Raw genomic sequence first — 14,391 nt, forward strand, 5'->3', positions numbered from 1 at the left:
TACATCTATATCTAATCTATATCTACATCTACATCTATATCTATCTATATCTACATCTATATCTATATCTACATCTATATCTATATCTACATCTATATCTATATCTACATCTATATCTATCTATATATCTATATATCTCTCTTTTTTTTTCGAGACAGGGTTTCTCTGTGTAGTCCTGGCTGTCCTGGAACTCACTCTGTAGACCAGGCTGGCCTCAAACTCAGAAATCTGCCTGCCTCTGCCTCCCAAGTGCTGGGATTAAAGGCGTGCGCCACCACCGCCCGGCTTGTGGGTGAATCTTAACCTGTGAATTGCACACCAAATGTTTACATTGCAATTCATAACAGTAGCAAAATTACTCTTATGAAGTAGCAACAAACTAACTTTATGGTTGGGGGTCACCACAACATGAGGAACTGTACTTACTAAAGGGTCACAGCATTCAGAAGGTTGAGAACCATTGATCTATGGTTTGCTTTCAATATTATATACAGTAGGCTATAAAATATGGTACAACCCTAGAGAGAAAGCAGTGTAGACGCAGAGAGTGGAATCCTTCCTGGGCATTTAGAAGAATCACCCAGAACTGAAGATGCAAACCTACAAATCTAATACCTTCCTTATCTCTTCCCACTGTCAAGATTACAAACACAGTTTTGAGAATTTGTATCATGAAGAGTTTGCTGAGAACTGCAAGCAAGATTTTGTTATTTCCAAGGAGTCAAACAGAACCTTTGAAATATTGGAAAGATTTGCTATCAAAGATCTTGAACTTGACTCTGACAGTACTCTAGCAGGTTCGGGGTTAGACTCCATCCTCAGGTAAGAGGTTCAAAAATCCTAGTTTATTTTACCGGGCTAAAGCAAAACAACCTGACTTTAATAAATGTGAGCCTCCCAATTCACATAACTTCAGTAAGACTCTGTGAGGGAAGCTACACCCAGACACCTTGGCAGCAGGGCTTCCTAAGACAGCACTGATAGATACACTAACGTGGAAGAAGGAAATCTTACGACCCACCCCTACACAAAGAACTACATGCAACTAACTCCTGCTGAGAAAAGGAGAGTTAGCCTTCCTTGGGGAAGAGCCTTCCAATTTGTTATCTAATACCAAGTGGTGTGCCTTGAAATCATATACATATGAACAACATTAACTCAGCGGCTATACTTATATATTTATGCGTATATGAATATATAACAATGCTTATTATAGAAAAAGAGGCTATGAATTTAAGGGAGGGAGGGGCATAGGAAGAGAGGGAGAGAGAAATTATGTAATTATATTTTAATTTTTAAATCTTGCAAAAATGTAAATAAAAAATTAGGTGAAGAAAAGAGATAAAGAAAGGAAAAAGGACATCGAAAGCCATGCTTCAGTTAGAGTGTTGGCAATCCTTCTGCTTTCTTGAAGTTTCTCTGTATTCCACACAGTCTCTTCTAGTGCTCTCAAGATGAAAAGCCTCCAAAGTCTCCTATGTCAAAATGTACTTAACTCATTCCTGAGAATTATGGAGTGACTGCAAGCAAAGGAAACCAGGGAACATGAATATGTTTGGATAGTATTATGTCACTTATAAAAAGCTTCTATGTCTTTCGTTGTAAATTATATTAATATATTCATCAAGCACTTATTAAAATATAGACTATGTCATATTGGGGTTAACAAAGAATCAGATTATTCTATACATTGCATGAGCTCCTTTTTGGTGTATCTGGTGTTCTGCACAGTACAGCCAACCCACATCCATCTTTCCCCTATGGAGACTGTAGTCGTCTGTGTACTGCCCAGGGACACTGGTAACAAGCAAACAGTAAGGAGCTGGAGCTGTCTGCTGTGCCCCTCCATGTCTCCTTTCTAAACAGGGGAAGGCATCTTATACTGTTTCATCATCCTCCTCTGGCTCTTACTGGAGATCTGACTTACTGTGTAAGAATTTTGTGATCTGAAACAAAGCCACAGCAGCTGGGATGGTACAGGCTGCCTTTGTGGTTACTCCTGTCACAGGCCACTCAGAGTGACTAGTGTGCTCTCTGGTGGTTCAGGCGCTCATGCTAAGAGGAAGACAATGTATTTGGTTACCTTAGCATGATGCTCGGCCACTATCTTTAAGACGATAGAAGACATATGTGGGTTATGGTTTCACATGTTAGGCTTGGATAGACAAGTCCACAGAAGCACAGAGTTAGGGAGCAGTGGCTGAGAATGAGAGTGGGGACGGAGAGGAGGGTGACTGTTAAAGGGACAGAGGTTTTATTTTGGATACTGGACATGTTCTGAAGTTCAATAACAGTGATGTTTGTATAACCTTGTATAATGGAAACCAGCCAATTGGAATGTTAAAACTGAAGGGTTTTTTTTGTAGATTATTTCTCATTTTGTTTAAAATTCTTGAATACTTTATCGTTCAAATGAATTTTGTTGTAATTGAGGAATTCAAATTGGACACAATAAAAACACAATGGTTACATGGTCTTTTTAACTGTATGAAAACACTCAGGGCTCTGTTTGCTTTACCACCCAGAACAGCGCTCTGTACTGTATGTTCCTGAATACTGTGTGTAAGTCAATAGAAGAATTTCTTTGTTCTAAGTTGCAAAGCATGGGCTTAATACCAACTTTTTCCCTTTACTTAGCTCTTTCTGTCTCTTTCAGTTAGGTCCCTCTGCGTGGCCCTAGCTGGCCTCAAGCTCACTATGTAGTCTGGACTGGTCTTAAACTTCTGGCCACATTTCAGTCTCTGCCTCCTGACTACTGAAGTTACAAGCATGTGCCACCATGGTCATACATCAACCTCTTATCAGTGGGGTTTTTTATAACAACATTTCCATCTGCTTTTGAGAGGGGGCCATGATGCGTCCATCTCTGGTTATGCTGATGCATTCATCACGCACGTATTTATTCTCATTGATTTGACCTGCGTGGTGCACAGTTTCAGACTCACAGACACTACATGAACACAAGAGCTAAAGCCCTGCCTCCATGGCATTTGGTCCTCGACACAAGGACTAAGCAGCATGGATGAAGAGTGTGCCGTATGCTCCACATCTTCAAGGGCCAGTAGAGCACTATGGAACCTTGCAAAGGGGCCAGCTGATAGAGTAAGGAGAGCCCTAGGTGACAGGGTGATGTTTGGGTAACTAAGTAAGTGAGGTGGCCAGCTATGCAAACATGGCATGCGAGAACATTCCAGTCAGAAGTAATTGTAAATACAGAAGCCCTGGGGCTAGAGAAATGGCAAAAGTGCCAGGCAGCTGCAGGGAAAGTAGTGTGGGGTGAGGTCACCTGGCCTCATAGGTCACCTATATGACATTTTTCAACAAGCTTACACTGGCTGATGGCAGAGGTAGGGCTCAAAGTTAAATCCTACTTTGGAAAATTCTCGTTGAAGGAATTTAAGTAATAGAGCATTGATTCCCAACTCATATGAAGAGTAAATTCTTGTGACATAACTACTTTTTAATGACTTGACTTGGGGAGGGGGTGTTTATTTCAATGAGTTTTCTAACCAACCCTCTTGCATTGCTGAATCTGAATTCACGCTCATGTATTTATTTCATTCAGTCAGTCATTTATCCATTCAACAATTTATTGTCAGATGCTGTGCTAATCAAGAGGAAGATAATTCTGGGGACTTTACCACCAGTGAAAAATCATTACACACACACACACACACACACACACACACACACACACGTTGTATAATTGATGCTAGGGACTGAACCTAGGGCCTCATATATGATAGGCAAACACTCTACCACTGAACTAGAACCAAAGACATTTTTCTTTTCTCCCCCCCACCCCCGTAATACAGGGTCTCACTAAGCTATCTAGGATGGCCTTAAATTTGTCCTCTTCCTGCCTTTAGCATCCCAAGAAGTAGAGGGTGCACATCAGCACACTAAACCTAGCTGATACATACCAATCTGCCACGATCACCAGTGTAAGGTGATGGTGTAAGCCCCTGAACCCAGCACTGGGGAGGCTGAAGGAGGGGGATCAGGAGAGCGACATCATCCTTGGCTACTTAGAAGGTTTGAGGCCAGTGTGAGTAACATGAAGCCCTATCTCAAAAGTAAAATAACTTTAAGTCACAAGGTCTCTCCGTCATGATATTCACAGGCCTGAGGTGCCTCTGCGGACGCAGAGACTTGCACTGAAACAACAACAACAACAACAACAACAACAAAATGCCTTAACCACTCACTCCTCTTGACACATGAACTAGGTGGTGGTGGCTTTTAATCTCAGCAGTCAAAAAGCAGAGGCTGGTGGATCTCTGAGTTCAAAGGCAGCCTGTTCCGCAGAGTGAGTTCCAGGACAGCCAGAGCTAAACACTAAACTGAGAAACCCTGTCCTGAAGGGGAAATTAAAACCTGTGGAAAAGCACCAAAACAAGCTCTTGCCAGAACACAGACCGTCGCTTATGTAGAGCTACCAGTTACCACACTGGCAAAGGCTCAGCATTTCTCAGTCAGCACTAATGGTGGCAGTTCTGTGGGTTTCAGGACTGATGAGTGTTCTTGGTGTATGGGCGCTCCTGTTCTTCGGCCTCTTCCAATGGGATTCATAAGTCAGCAAGGCCAGCCTGGTGGTGGTGAGACGTGCAGAGTGGGCAGACAGGACAGTGGGCTGGGTTATCTCCCTTGGCCTGGAGCCCTTAACCATGCTTGAAGTTCATGTCTGACAGCCCTCTGATCTAGTCAGAGGAGCCTTCAAAGCTACTAAGTCTCTGATCTCCTGATCCATGTCTTATAAAACCAGAGTTCCAAGGAGGAATGGCTTCTACAAAGCCAACTGAAGCCTACTAACTCAGGCCAGAGCATCACATCTCTTAGAGAGAAGCTGTACCCAGGAAATGTTGTTCTCTCTCTCTCTCTCTCTCTCTCTCTCTCTCTCTCTCTCCCTCTCTCCCTCTCTCCCTCTCTCCCCCCTCCATCCCCCCTCCTTTTCTGTCTCTCAGTAAATATTTGAACTGACCGCATACCCTTCTATTTTTCAGAATTAATTCCCTTCCAACTTGTAAGTCCATTTTGCTCTTGTCTGGGAAACGTGGCTGTGGGAAGTCCACTCTGATCGCCAACTGGGTCAATGATTTCAAAAGCAGACACCCCGGAGTGCTGATGATCCCATACTTTGTAGGAAGTACATGCGAGAGCTGTGACATCATGTCCGTGATCCACTACTTCATCATGGAACTTCAGCACAGAGCCAACGGTAACTGAGCCGGCGTTATGGGCAGAAAGTGACCAGAAGTCCCCTGCTAGTTTTTCTGAACTCCACTTTTACTGTATGTAAATACCAACATGGCTGCTTTAAACACCTCTGTTGCTTGTCAAACTAAAGCCAGAAAGTTCCTAAGACCAGAAAACAAATGGTTTTGATAAAAAGCATGAATCTCAATATAAAAAGAAAACCTATTAAAAATATGTTCTTTCCCATGAAAGTAAAACAATGACTCAAAAGATAATTAGCATCATTTTAAAGCATCAGCTGAATTTGAAATGAGCTGTTGTTGCTCTAGTCCTTGGCCTGGCATTCTCCTGTCCTGATCTAAATCCCCTATGGCCTCACCCATATGTCCTGCCTCTCCCTTCCTAGAGCTTCTTTCTCCTTCCCAGGTAATGGTCTACTAGGAATCTCTTAAATGAGTACAGAGCACCATTCCTCCCTATGGTCAGCCTGGAGGAAACAGATTCTCTCTACCCAGAGGCAGTGCCTGAAAGGCTCAACTCTTCTGCCTTGGTTTAGAAGGTTCTCACCCGTCCGAATGCTACCTACCACCTTTCGATACATTTCTTCATGTTATGGTGACCCTCAGCCATGAAGTTTATTTTCATTGCTACTTCATAACTGTCATTTTGCTACTGTTATGAATCGTAATGTAAATATCTCTTGTGCATGATATCTGATATGTGACCCCGTGAAAGGGTCATTCGATTCCCAAAAGGGTTATGACCCACAGGTTAAGAACTGCTGGGCTAGAGGCAGGGGCATTGTGGAAAAGGCACACCTCTCCCTCCAAAGCCTGGGCTCCCACTGCCATCTCTTAGTAAGGTAACAGGCAAGTTTGGAAGGGATGGTTTTGGGACAGGCAACCTTCTCTGCTACACTCTTTGGTGACATCTTTCTGGGCAACTTTAGGGGACATCTCACTAATCATATAGAAATTAGAAGAAAGAACATTCTAGGTAAAGGAAAAACCAAAGGAACGCTATAGTTCTGTAGACATGCAAGGGAGAATGTGGGTGGCTGGGGTTCTCTTTGCTTGCACTCCCTGGGTCTGTAAAGGAGGTGAACTGAGCAGAAGCAGGTGTGACTGTCTCCATCCGCCTCCTGGTCCTATTCTGGCTCATCCCCAAGGTGTTCGCTTGGGCTAGGCAGCTGGTGATGCAAGCTCATCTGAATACACCCAATTATCATTTTATTCCCAAGGTGAGCTGTTCTTTTAAAGGGGTTCAGAATGCTCCTAATAAAAACAAGCTGCTGTCTTTCAGACAAGTAGCTTTTTAGCCTGACAGCAGTAGGCTGAATTTAGGAACGCTAATGAATCCTGGACACCTCTCCACGAGAGAGCACCAGTCCTCGTCCATGGTGGAGGCTCAGGAAAAGAGGCTTTGGGCTTGACCTACAGTTCTAGCTCCCCCTTTTACCAGCTAGGTGATTGTGAGAAGTTTACTCAAGCTCTTTAGCCTTTTCTCCGGTTAGAGATTGGAAAGATAAAGCTTGTTAAGAGTTGGCAATGGTGCCTCTTGGTACTGGGCTGCTACTGTTACTATGTTGCTGCTGTTATTTACTTTTGGGAATAGCATTCTGAGTCTGACGGAAAACAAAAGCAGCGGGTGCACTAGTAAGGGAAACATGACACTCCCGTTCATGATCAAGCCGAAGACAGGCTGCAGTAGAAGAGTCTGCTGTGTTACCGCTGCAGCCTGATTAGGTCGGAATGGTGTCGGGCATTTTCAGGGCTGCCTGTGCACCCCAGTGCAGCTGGCTTCCCGGATGAGGTGGAAGTGGGCTCATGGGGCAGAGCTTCTGCTGAGAGTGCAGCTGCGCACTGCAGGTTCAGCTACTCTGCGGCCCATTTTCCTGTGACCCGCCTCTGTTCTCTGCATCCGCAAGCATTTTTCTGTGAGATGTGAGAAGCAGAGGCCCTTCCGGTCTGAGACACCAAATACCACACGCGACATATTCCTTCCAGGACAAAGTATATGGTGGAGAACTGCCATTGTCGGGCTCTGCAGACATCCTGGTCCTCTCTTCTGCCGAGCTAGCAGCTGGCACCCCTTCTGGGACGTGCTTTGCAGAGTCAAGCTTTCTCTTGATGGGGTACCTCTCCACCGTGTTCCATAGAACTAGGTAGCACTCCTAGAAGGCGACTTCTACAGATTGAAGGGTCCCTGAGCACCAGGCATTCTGTTAAAGGCTTCATAAGCATCTCATCCCGGGCCTTGACCAGCGTTAGCACCTGACATCCAGACTGCCAGGGCTACCATTGGTAGAGAGTCTATGCTCTGGCTTTTGTTGATTCTGAAACTCTTTGTCCTGATACTGCACACACACACACACACACACACACAGGAACCTCTCAGGCTTTTGGAAGATTTCCTTCTTGCTCCTCACTCAACATTGGCTCACAGGAAAACCTGTCTTTGAGTTGGTTGGTGGTGTGGAATGGGCAGAACGCCTCAGCAGACCTTGCCAGCTTGGTGTCCCCAGGCCAAAATCACTTCCTAGCCTGACTTCTTGTCCGTGACTCCACAAGTTTGGTGTCTTTGTCGTAGACCCATCACCTCAGGTCCCTTTACTTCCCTTGATTTCTTCTGGTGGTGAAATACTTGTCATTCACGGGCCACCTCCTCCCCCGCCCCCCCAGCAGGGGGAGACCACCGGTGGGCAGCTCTGCCTGACTGACAGCCAGTGTAACCCCGGCCTGTGTGTGGTGCTTCATGTGGACGGCTCCCTCTGAGTACTGTGAGCTTACCCTGCATGGTCTTCTAGGAGACTTAGAAAGGTCCCAGTATTGTGTGTTTTAATGTTTGTCTTTCTGCAAGCCCTCTGAGTTCAGAGAGTATGTCTGTTTTATTGGTTATTGATAAACCTGGTGCCTAGAACAGGCATGGAAGATTCCCAATAAATCTTGTGTTGAATGACGACCTCCACATACATGAACACACACACACACACACACACACACATGAGCAGGTACACACAGAGAGAGCAATTGAGTCTACCTTTTGGTAAGTGGGAGATTTAAACATTTGAGATATTAATAATACATTTTTTTCTTGGTACTTTTCTTCATGTGATGATTTTGCATGGAACTCCCAGAGCCTGGGCTGGAGAGCTGGCTCAGTGGATGAGAGCACTGACTGCTCTTCCAGAGGTCCTGAGTTCAATTCCCAGCAACCACATGGTGGCTCACAAACACCTGGGATCTGATGCCTTCTTCTGGTATGCAGCCATACTTGCAGATAGAGCACTCATATACATTAAATAAATAAATAAATCTTAAAAAACAAAACAACAACAACAAAGCAACCTCCCATAGCCTTTGGACTACCAGGAATGTGGAGACTGGAGGATCCCTGGAGCTCACTGCTCAGTTTGTATAGCAGCATTTGTGAGTTCCAGTTTCAGAGACAGACCCTGCCTCAAAAACTTAGGTGGAGAGTCATTGAGGAGAATACCAGACATTTACCCCTGCCCTCCCCCCACATATGTGTGTGGACATACGAAACATGTACAAACAGCACACACAGCATTTTTCTATGAAATCCTGAAAATGTATTGGAGACATGTGGCGACACATACCATCACTACTTTGGGCCTCTATGTCTTGAGGAAGCCAGCATGTGCATGCGTGTGTCAGCCACACAGCTGGAAAGGCTGGTACTCATTCTCCACCCTCTGCTTCCCCAGGCCATCAGCACACTTGAGCAGTGATGGGAACGTTTTCACCTAATCTAAAACTTCTGTGTTGTAGGTCCCCAGATTGAAATGGATTTCCTTAATGAAGACTCCAGTGTCTTGGTGTTTTCACTTCTCATAGAAGTGTTCATGGCCGCCATCAGCTTAAAGCCATGCATCCTCGTGCTAGACGGGATCGAAGAACTGACTGGCATTTATGGGATTTCAGGTCAGAAGGTAACAGCTCTTAAACATGGCGCTTACTTTATAAGGAAGACCCCATTGCTTAGGGTGTGTATAATATGTTTCTCTTGCGTTGTTTCTGGTATGTCCATCATAGATTTTAATCATGGCTTTGTGTTTTACTAGTCAAATACTTACATGCCATTTACCATGGCCTTGACACCATTTTAGGAGCTTGACATGTATGAACATATTCTTCTTGGCTCAGAACCCAAGGTCTAGAATGTACACAGTCATTCAGAAAGAGACTGCTCCTCATCCTTGTTGGACAGAGGGCAACGAGATGTGAGGTTATCTAGGTGTTATCTAAGATCCAAACATAATTAAAGATGGGATCAGAATCCAGACACAGAGGGCCAGTGAGATGGTAAGGGTGCTTACCACCATGGCTGACAATCCAAGTTCAATACCCGAGATCCACCTCGTAGTAAAGAACCGATTCCCAAGAGTTATCCCATGGCACCTGCCTGCACATATACGTGTGCACACAAAATAAATAAATGAAAACATAATAAAAATTTTAAATAATCAAGAAAATACCATATTGGGTATATCATGACAAAAAGTAACATTTTCTTTTTGCTGCAAAAAGTAACAATTCTTTACTATAACACAAGGTCTTCTTATTTTATTAAGTGGTCCAAATTGCCTTTTTAAAGATTTTTCTCTGATTATTGGTGTAGGTTATTCTTCAGAAGAGAGTCCAGATTTGCACTACTAGATTCATTACAGATAAATCAGTCGAATGTGGTTCCATTCTGTGTAAATTTGTATTTTTTTAATACCAAATGGTTCCCTGTCCAAGTTACCCTCACTATACTTACATACAACCGTCTATGTGCTCTGAAAGTAATTTTAAGGTCTTTGAAATTTTCCAATGTCTCCAACAGGCGAAAGATTTCTCCTGGCTGCCGCGCTCGCTGCCTCCGCACTGTAAGTTCATTCTGAGCAGCGTCTCGTCCAGTCTGTCCTGCAAGTCGCTGTGTGCCCGCCCTGACGTGAGGACCGTGGAGCTCACCAGCATGGGGGACGAAGACACAAAGTTCAGCATCTTCAGGCAGCACCTTTCCGCTGCCGACCAAGAACGCTTTGGGCAGAGCAAGCCCGTTTTGAGGAAGAAACCAAACCTGAACCCTCTGAAGCTCACGATCATCGCCAGCGAGCTGCAGGAGTGCAGAATCTACCGCAATGAGTTCCAGTGTCTGAGGGAGTACTTGGAGGTTGCCTCTGTGCACGAGCTCTGGGAGTTGATTCTGAAGCGCTGGGTTGAAGATTATAGTTGGACTTTGAAGCAAAAAGAGACAACCGTAGACACCGTGATTTCAGGTGTGTGGTAGCTCTGATCTCAGATGGACCTCAGTCCTAAAAGCGCCTTCTCTTTTATGGCTTCCGCTAACAGATTTGTTTGCTCTAGTTTCTCGGTTGTTCTGCCTCTGCTGCCCCCTGCTGGTGCAGTCTCATCCTCACCAAGGAGAACCTTATCTCCTGGCTTTTGTTTTGTTGCTGAGACAGGGTCTCTCTATGTAGTTCTGGTTAGAACTTGCTATGTAGACCAGGCTGGACTCGAACTCACACAGCTCCACCTACTTTTGCCTCCCAAGAGCTGCCACTACAAGTGTGTGCTACACACCCGGCTCTCCTGGCATCTTGATTCCTGATTTACTCTGCGACTTTCTCCTAGACCTTTCTCAGTTCTGTAATAGTTCTTTTCTTCCTAGCTGTGGTAAAAAAACAAAACAAAACAAAAGCCAAACAAGCAACATTGTTAGCTCATCTTGTGAGTCTATCGTTCGTGGTGAACAATTCATTCTACTACGGCTTGCTTATGGTAGTCAACAGCAGGCTTTTGAAAGCTGTTGTTCTCTCCACCCACTGTGCAGTAGGCCTCTGATGTCTGGTTTGAAACTTTCCTCATTTTGTCTCTGCTGCATCTCAGTCTTCTTTCGGACATGCAACCTAGATAGGAATGCAGTTGGAGCAGTGGAAGGGTACAGGATACATTGATTACTATTGTAGTACATTGTCCCACCCAGTTTTCCGCGCTACAGTTTGCATTTCTAGCAAGAAGGTGGACTCGAGTTTACTGTACCTTCCCCTACCTCCACGGAGGTGGATGTGGGATCCCCTAGAAGAGTCACAAAGGCCACCTGATATGTTCTATGTAACTACATCCCCAGGACTGTGCAGTAGAATCCACAGTTCCTTCCCACGGCGGCTGCTGCATTCCCAGCATTGTTCCGCAGTCCTTATGGGTCTAGGGAGCTCCAAAGTCTAGGAAGAGCTTGGTAGAGGTCAGTCAAGTTCAGGGGAAGCTCCACCACCTTGGCTTCAGATCTGCCTTTAATTGGAGGCTTTAGGTAGTGTGGGTCCCTTCAATTCATCAGAGGCAGTGGACCATGACGCCTGGCTTCCCTGTGATCTAAAGGATCTCCATAGCTGGTGGATCTTAAAGCCAGTGGTAGAAAGAAGCTTCAGGGCCCTTAGATGGTGTCTGTGAGTGTGCCACTTCTCCAGGAGAAGTTCCTGTCCTAGCAAACACCACTGGACAGATTGCTTAGTGTGGTGACCAGGAAGCCTGCCCGTTTGTCCCCAGTATTAGTTATGACTGACAATGGTGGGCGACACCATGGGTTCTGAAGGCAGACTAGGTTCAAATTCCCTCAGCACTTTCTTCTGAGTGACTTTGGGGAAGTTACTCAACCTGCCTGCTTTCTCTTCTTTGGAAGATGGGGGGCCATTACAGCACTTACCTTAGTTAGAGGAGGGCAGGTGCTTACTGGTGTGGTGGATCTACTTCTGCTAACCGGCTCTATCATGTTCTGTCTCCCACCCCTACCCCTACCATGGCCACACAGGGCCTAGTGGCTGGGTGGTGGACGTGCTCTGCTTGCTTTGCATCTCACATTGCGGGCTAGCTGAGGATGAACTGCTCCAGCTTTTGGACATGATGGGCTACAGGGACCACCAAAAAGTGACGGCGGTGCACTGGGCAGCCTTCCGCAATGCTACCAAAACCTGGATCCAGGAGAAGCCCAATGGTCTCCTTTACTTTCAGCATCAGTCACTACGGAACGTGGTGGAGCACAAGCTGCTGGGTGAGGAGCTGATTCTGTGAAAACGTTTTAGGGGTGAAGGGAGGAAGAGAGTCACACTCACGGGGTTTCTCTAGCAGAGATGAACAGACATGAGGGAAAACTGACTTCAGTGGCCGAGCACTCCAGGGGTTATTCCTTCATGGAGTAGACTTGAGTTTGTCTTAGCTCCTTCCAGAAAGTTACCATGGCAGCAGCAGCAGCAGCAGCATTAGTCGTCTGCTCTTCCTTTTCCTCCTTCTCTTGTTTGTTTTTCCTCCAAGTTCTGGAACATGCTCTATAGACCAGGCTGGCCTCAAACTTAGAGATCTGCTTGCCTCTGCTTCCCAAGGGCTGGGATCAGAGGTCGTGAGCCACTGTGGCTGCCACCACCACCACCACCTAGTTCACCATGGCATCTTCTAAAGATGATTTCTTTTTAGTAACAAGCAATTAATTTGGGCTCTCACAGAACCAGTAAGATCATATACAGAGTGTTTAACTCTTTTAAAAACTCCATTTCTCACTTTCAACATAAGGATAATGATGATGTTTCCCCTGAGAGTAATGGGAGCTCACGTGCAGCATCTCCTGCGATCTCCCATGGCTGCCGTTTGAGTGACAGTTCTCTAATACCTTCACTGGTTGGGACTATATGACTGAATGGCCATGCAACATTCAAGATGGTTCTCCTCTGGCATTTCCTGACCCGGATTAGTGTTTTAGGCCTCCAATCCACAGACAGACATAATGAACTCTTGTTCTCTTAAGTCACTGAGATTTGCAGTTGTCAGTCTAGCGGACTGACAAATGTTCAAGGCTAAGTCTGTCGATAAGACGTGTGCTGTACTCCATATGCACAGATGATGCTGGGGCCAGACCTTTCCCTGCATCCCATATATAGCTGGAGGAGAGTAGCTACCCAGTCTGTCTGGTTTTAAGTAGCTTCACTTAAGGATATGAGAATTCATAGTCCCGTCTTCCTCATGGAATTATTCTGTAAAACAATAAAGTGAAATGTGGTATTAGCTACAACATCTCACAGCCCTTCCTTGTCCATGACTTCTGGGCATTGAATCCAGGGCCGTGAGTGCTAAGTGCACACATGCTCTACCGATGAGCTACCAACCAGCCCCAAATGTTGGTGATTTTAGCCCTTGTGTTTAACACTTCCAAGTTTGGGACTCAGCTTATTAGTAACCCCATTTATTTTTCTCTCACTTCTTACCTCACTTTCTCAGTGTAGCACTCACAAAAAATGCCTTCACCATACAGTGAGAAAGCGGAGTTGGGTTTTTTTTTAATCATGGGTCTCATATGCACTGCTTTGCCGCCAGAGCATATGTACACACCTTTGACTAAATAGCACAAACCCTCTCCAGATGTGTGGGTGACTTGGAAACCATTTCAGCACAAATGCAGATTAAATAGTGGGTTTTCCTTGGTTACAATTTTTATGATAACCTGAGCTCAGTTTGCCATCTAGTGTACGTTCCATTTATCTTGCAAGAGTGTCAAGGAAAACAACGGAAACTATTTTGATTTTCAAGGATAAATACCAGCAGGCTTGGGACTTTTGAGAGGCTTGTTTCTGAGTGGTGCAGCCTGTCAGAACCGCCTCCCTTTGGAGAAGAACATAGAATAATTTAGCTTTATCACCATATTCCCATTTGCTTGCCCAGCAACCACTGTTCCCGTAGGAGGTCCAGGAAGAAGAACAGGTCTCCAAAATGCTGACCCTCACATGTTAGCAAGTACTTGTTTAGGCAGCAGCCACGGTGTGTACTCAAAATGGAGAAGTGGAGCTGAAGAGATGTCTTAGTGGTTAAGAGCCGTGACTGCTCTTCCAAGAGGACCTGGCTTTGACTCCCAGCAGCCATGTGGCAGTTAACAGCTGTTGTGACTTCAGTTCACGGAGGTCTGATGCCCCTTTCTGTCCTCCATGGGTACTGCACACATGTGATATATAGACATATATGCAGTCAAAACACCATACACATAAAATTAAAATAAGTAAGAGATATCTTTATATCTCTAATTACCCTCCTGTTCCTTCTATACTGCCACTCTCCAACTTGATTCTTTTTTAAGTATATAATTGTGTGTGTGTGTTTTCTTTTTATAAATTTATTTCATTATATGAGTACACTGTAACTGTTTTCAGGC

At 45.0% G+C, this 14,391-nt stretch overlaps 1 protein-coding gene across 1 annotated transcript in view; it reads left to right on the forward strand.

Moving 5' to 3' along the window:
• Positions 1–14,391, forward strand: part of LOC114629912 (tetratricopeptide repeat protein 41) — a 63,312-nt gene that overhangs the window by 13,372 nt on the left and 35,549 nt on the right. The window contains exons 3-7 of the mRNA XM_028778039.1: positions 642–822; positions 5,004–5,218; positions 8,988–9,148; positions 10,045–10,480; positions 12,010–12,249. Coding sequence (XP_028633872.1) covers positions 642–822; positions 5,004–5,218; positions 8,988–9,148; positions 10,045–10,480; positions 12,010–12,249 — 1,233 coding nt within the window. The remainder of the gene's footprint in view (positions 1–641; positions 823–5,003; positions 5,219–8,987; positions 9,149–10,044; positions 10,481–12,009; positions 12,250–14,391) is intronic.

Source organism: Grammomys surdaster, unplaced genomic scaffold, assembly GCF_004785775.1.
Source record: "Grammomys surdaster isolate TR1022 unplaced genomic scaffold, NIH_TR_1.0 322, whole genome shotgun sequence".
In the NCBI taxonomy this organism is placed as follows: Eukaryota; Metazoa; Chordata; class Mammalia; order Rodentia; family Muridae; genus Grammomys; species Grammomys surdaster.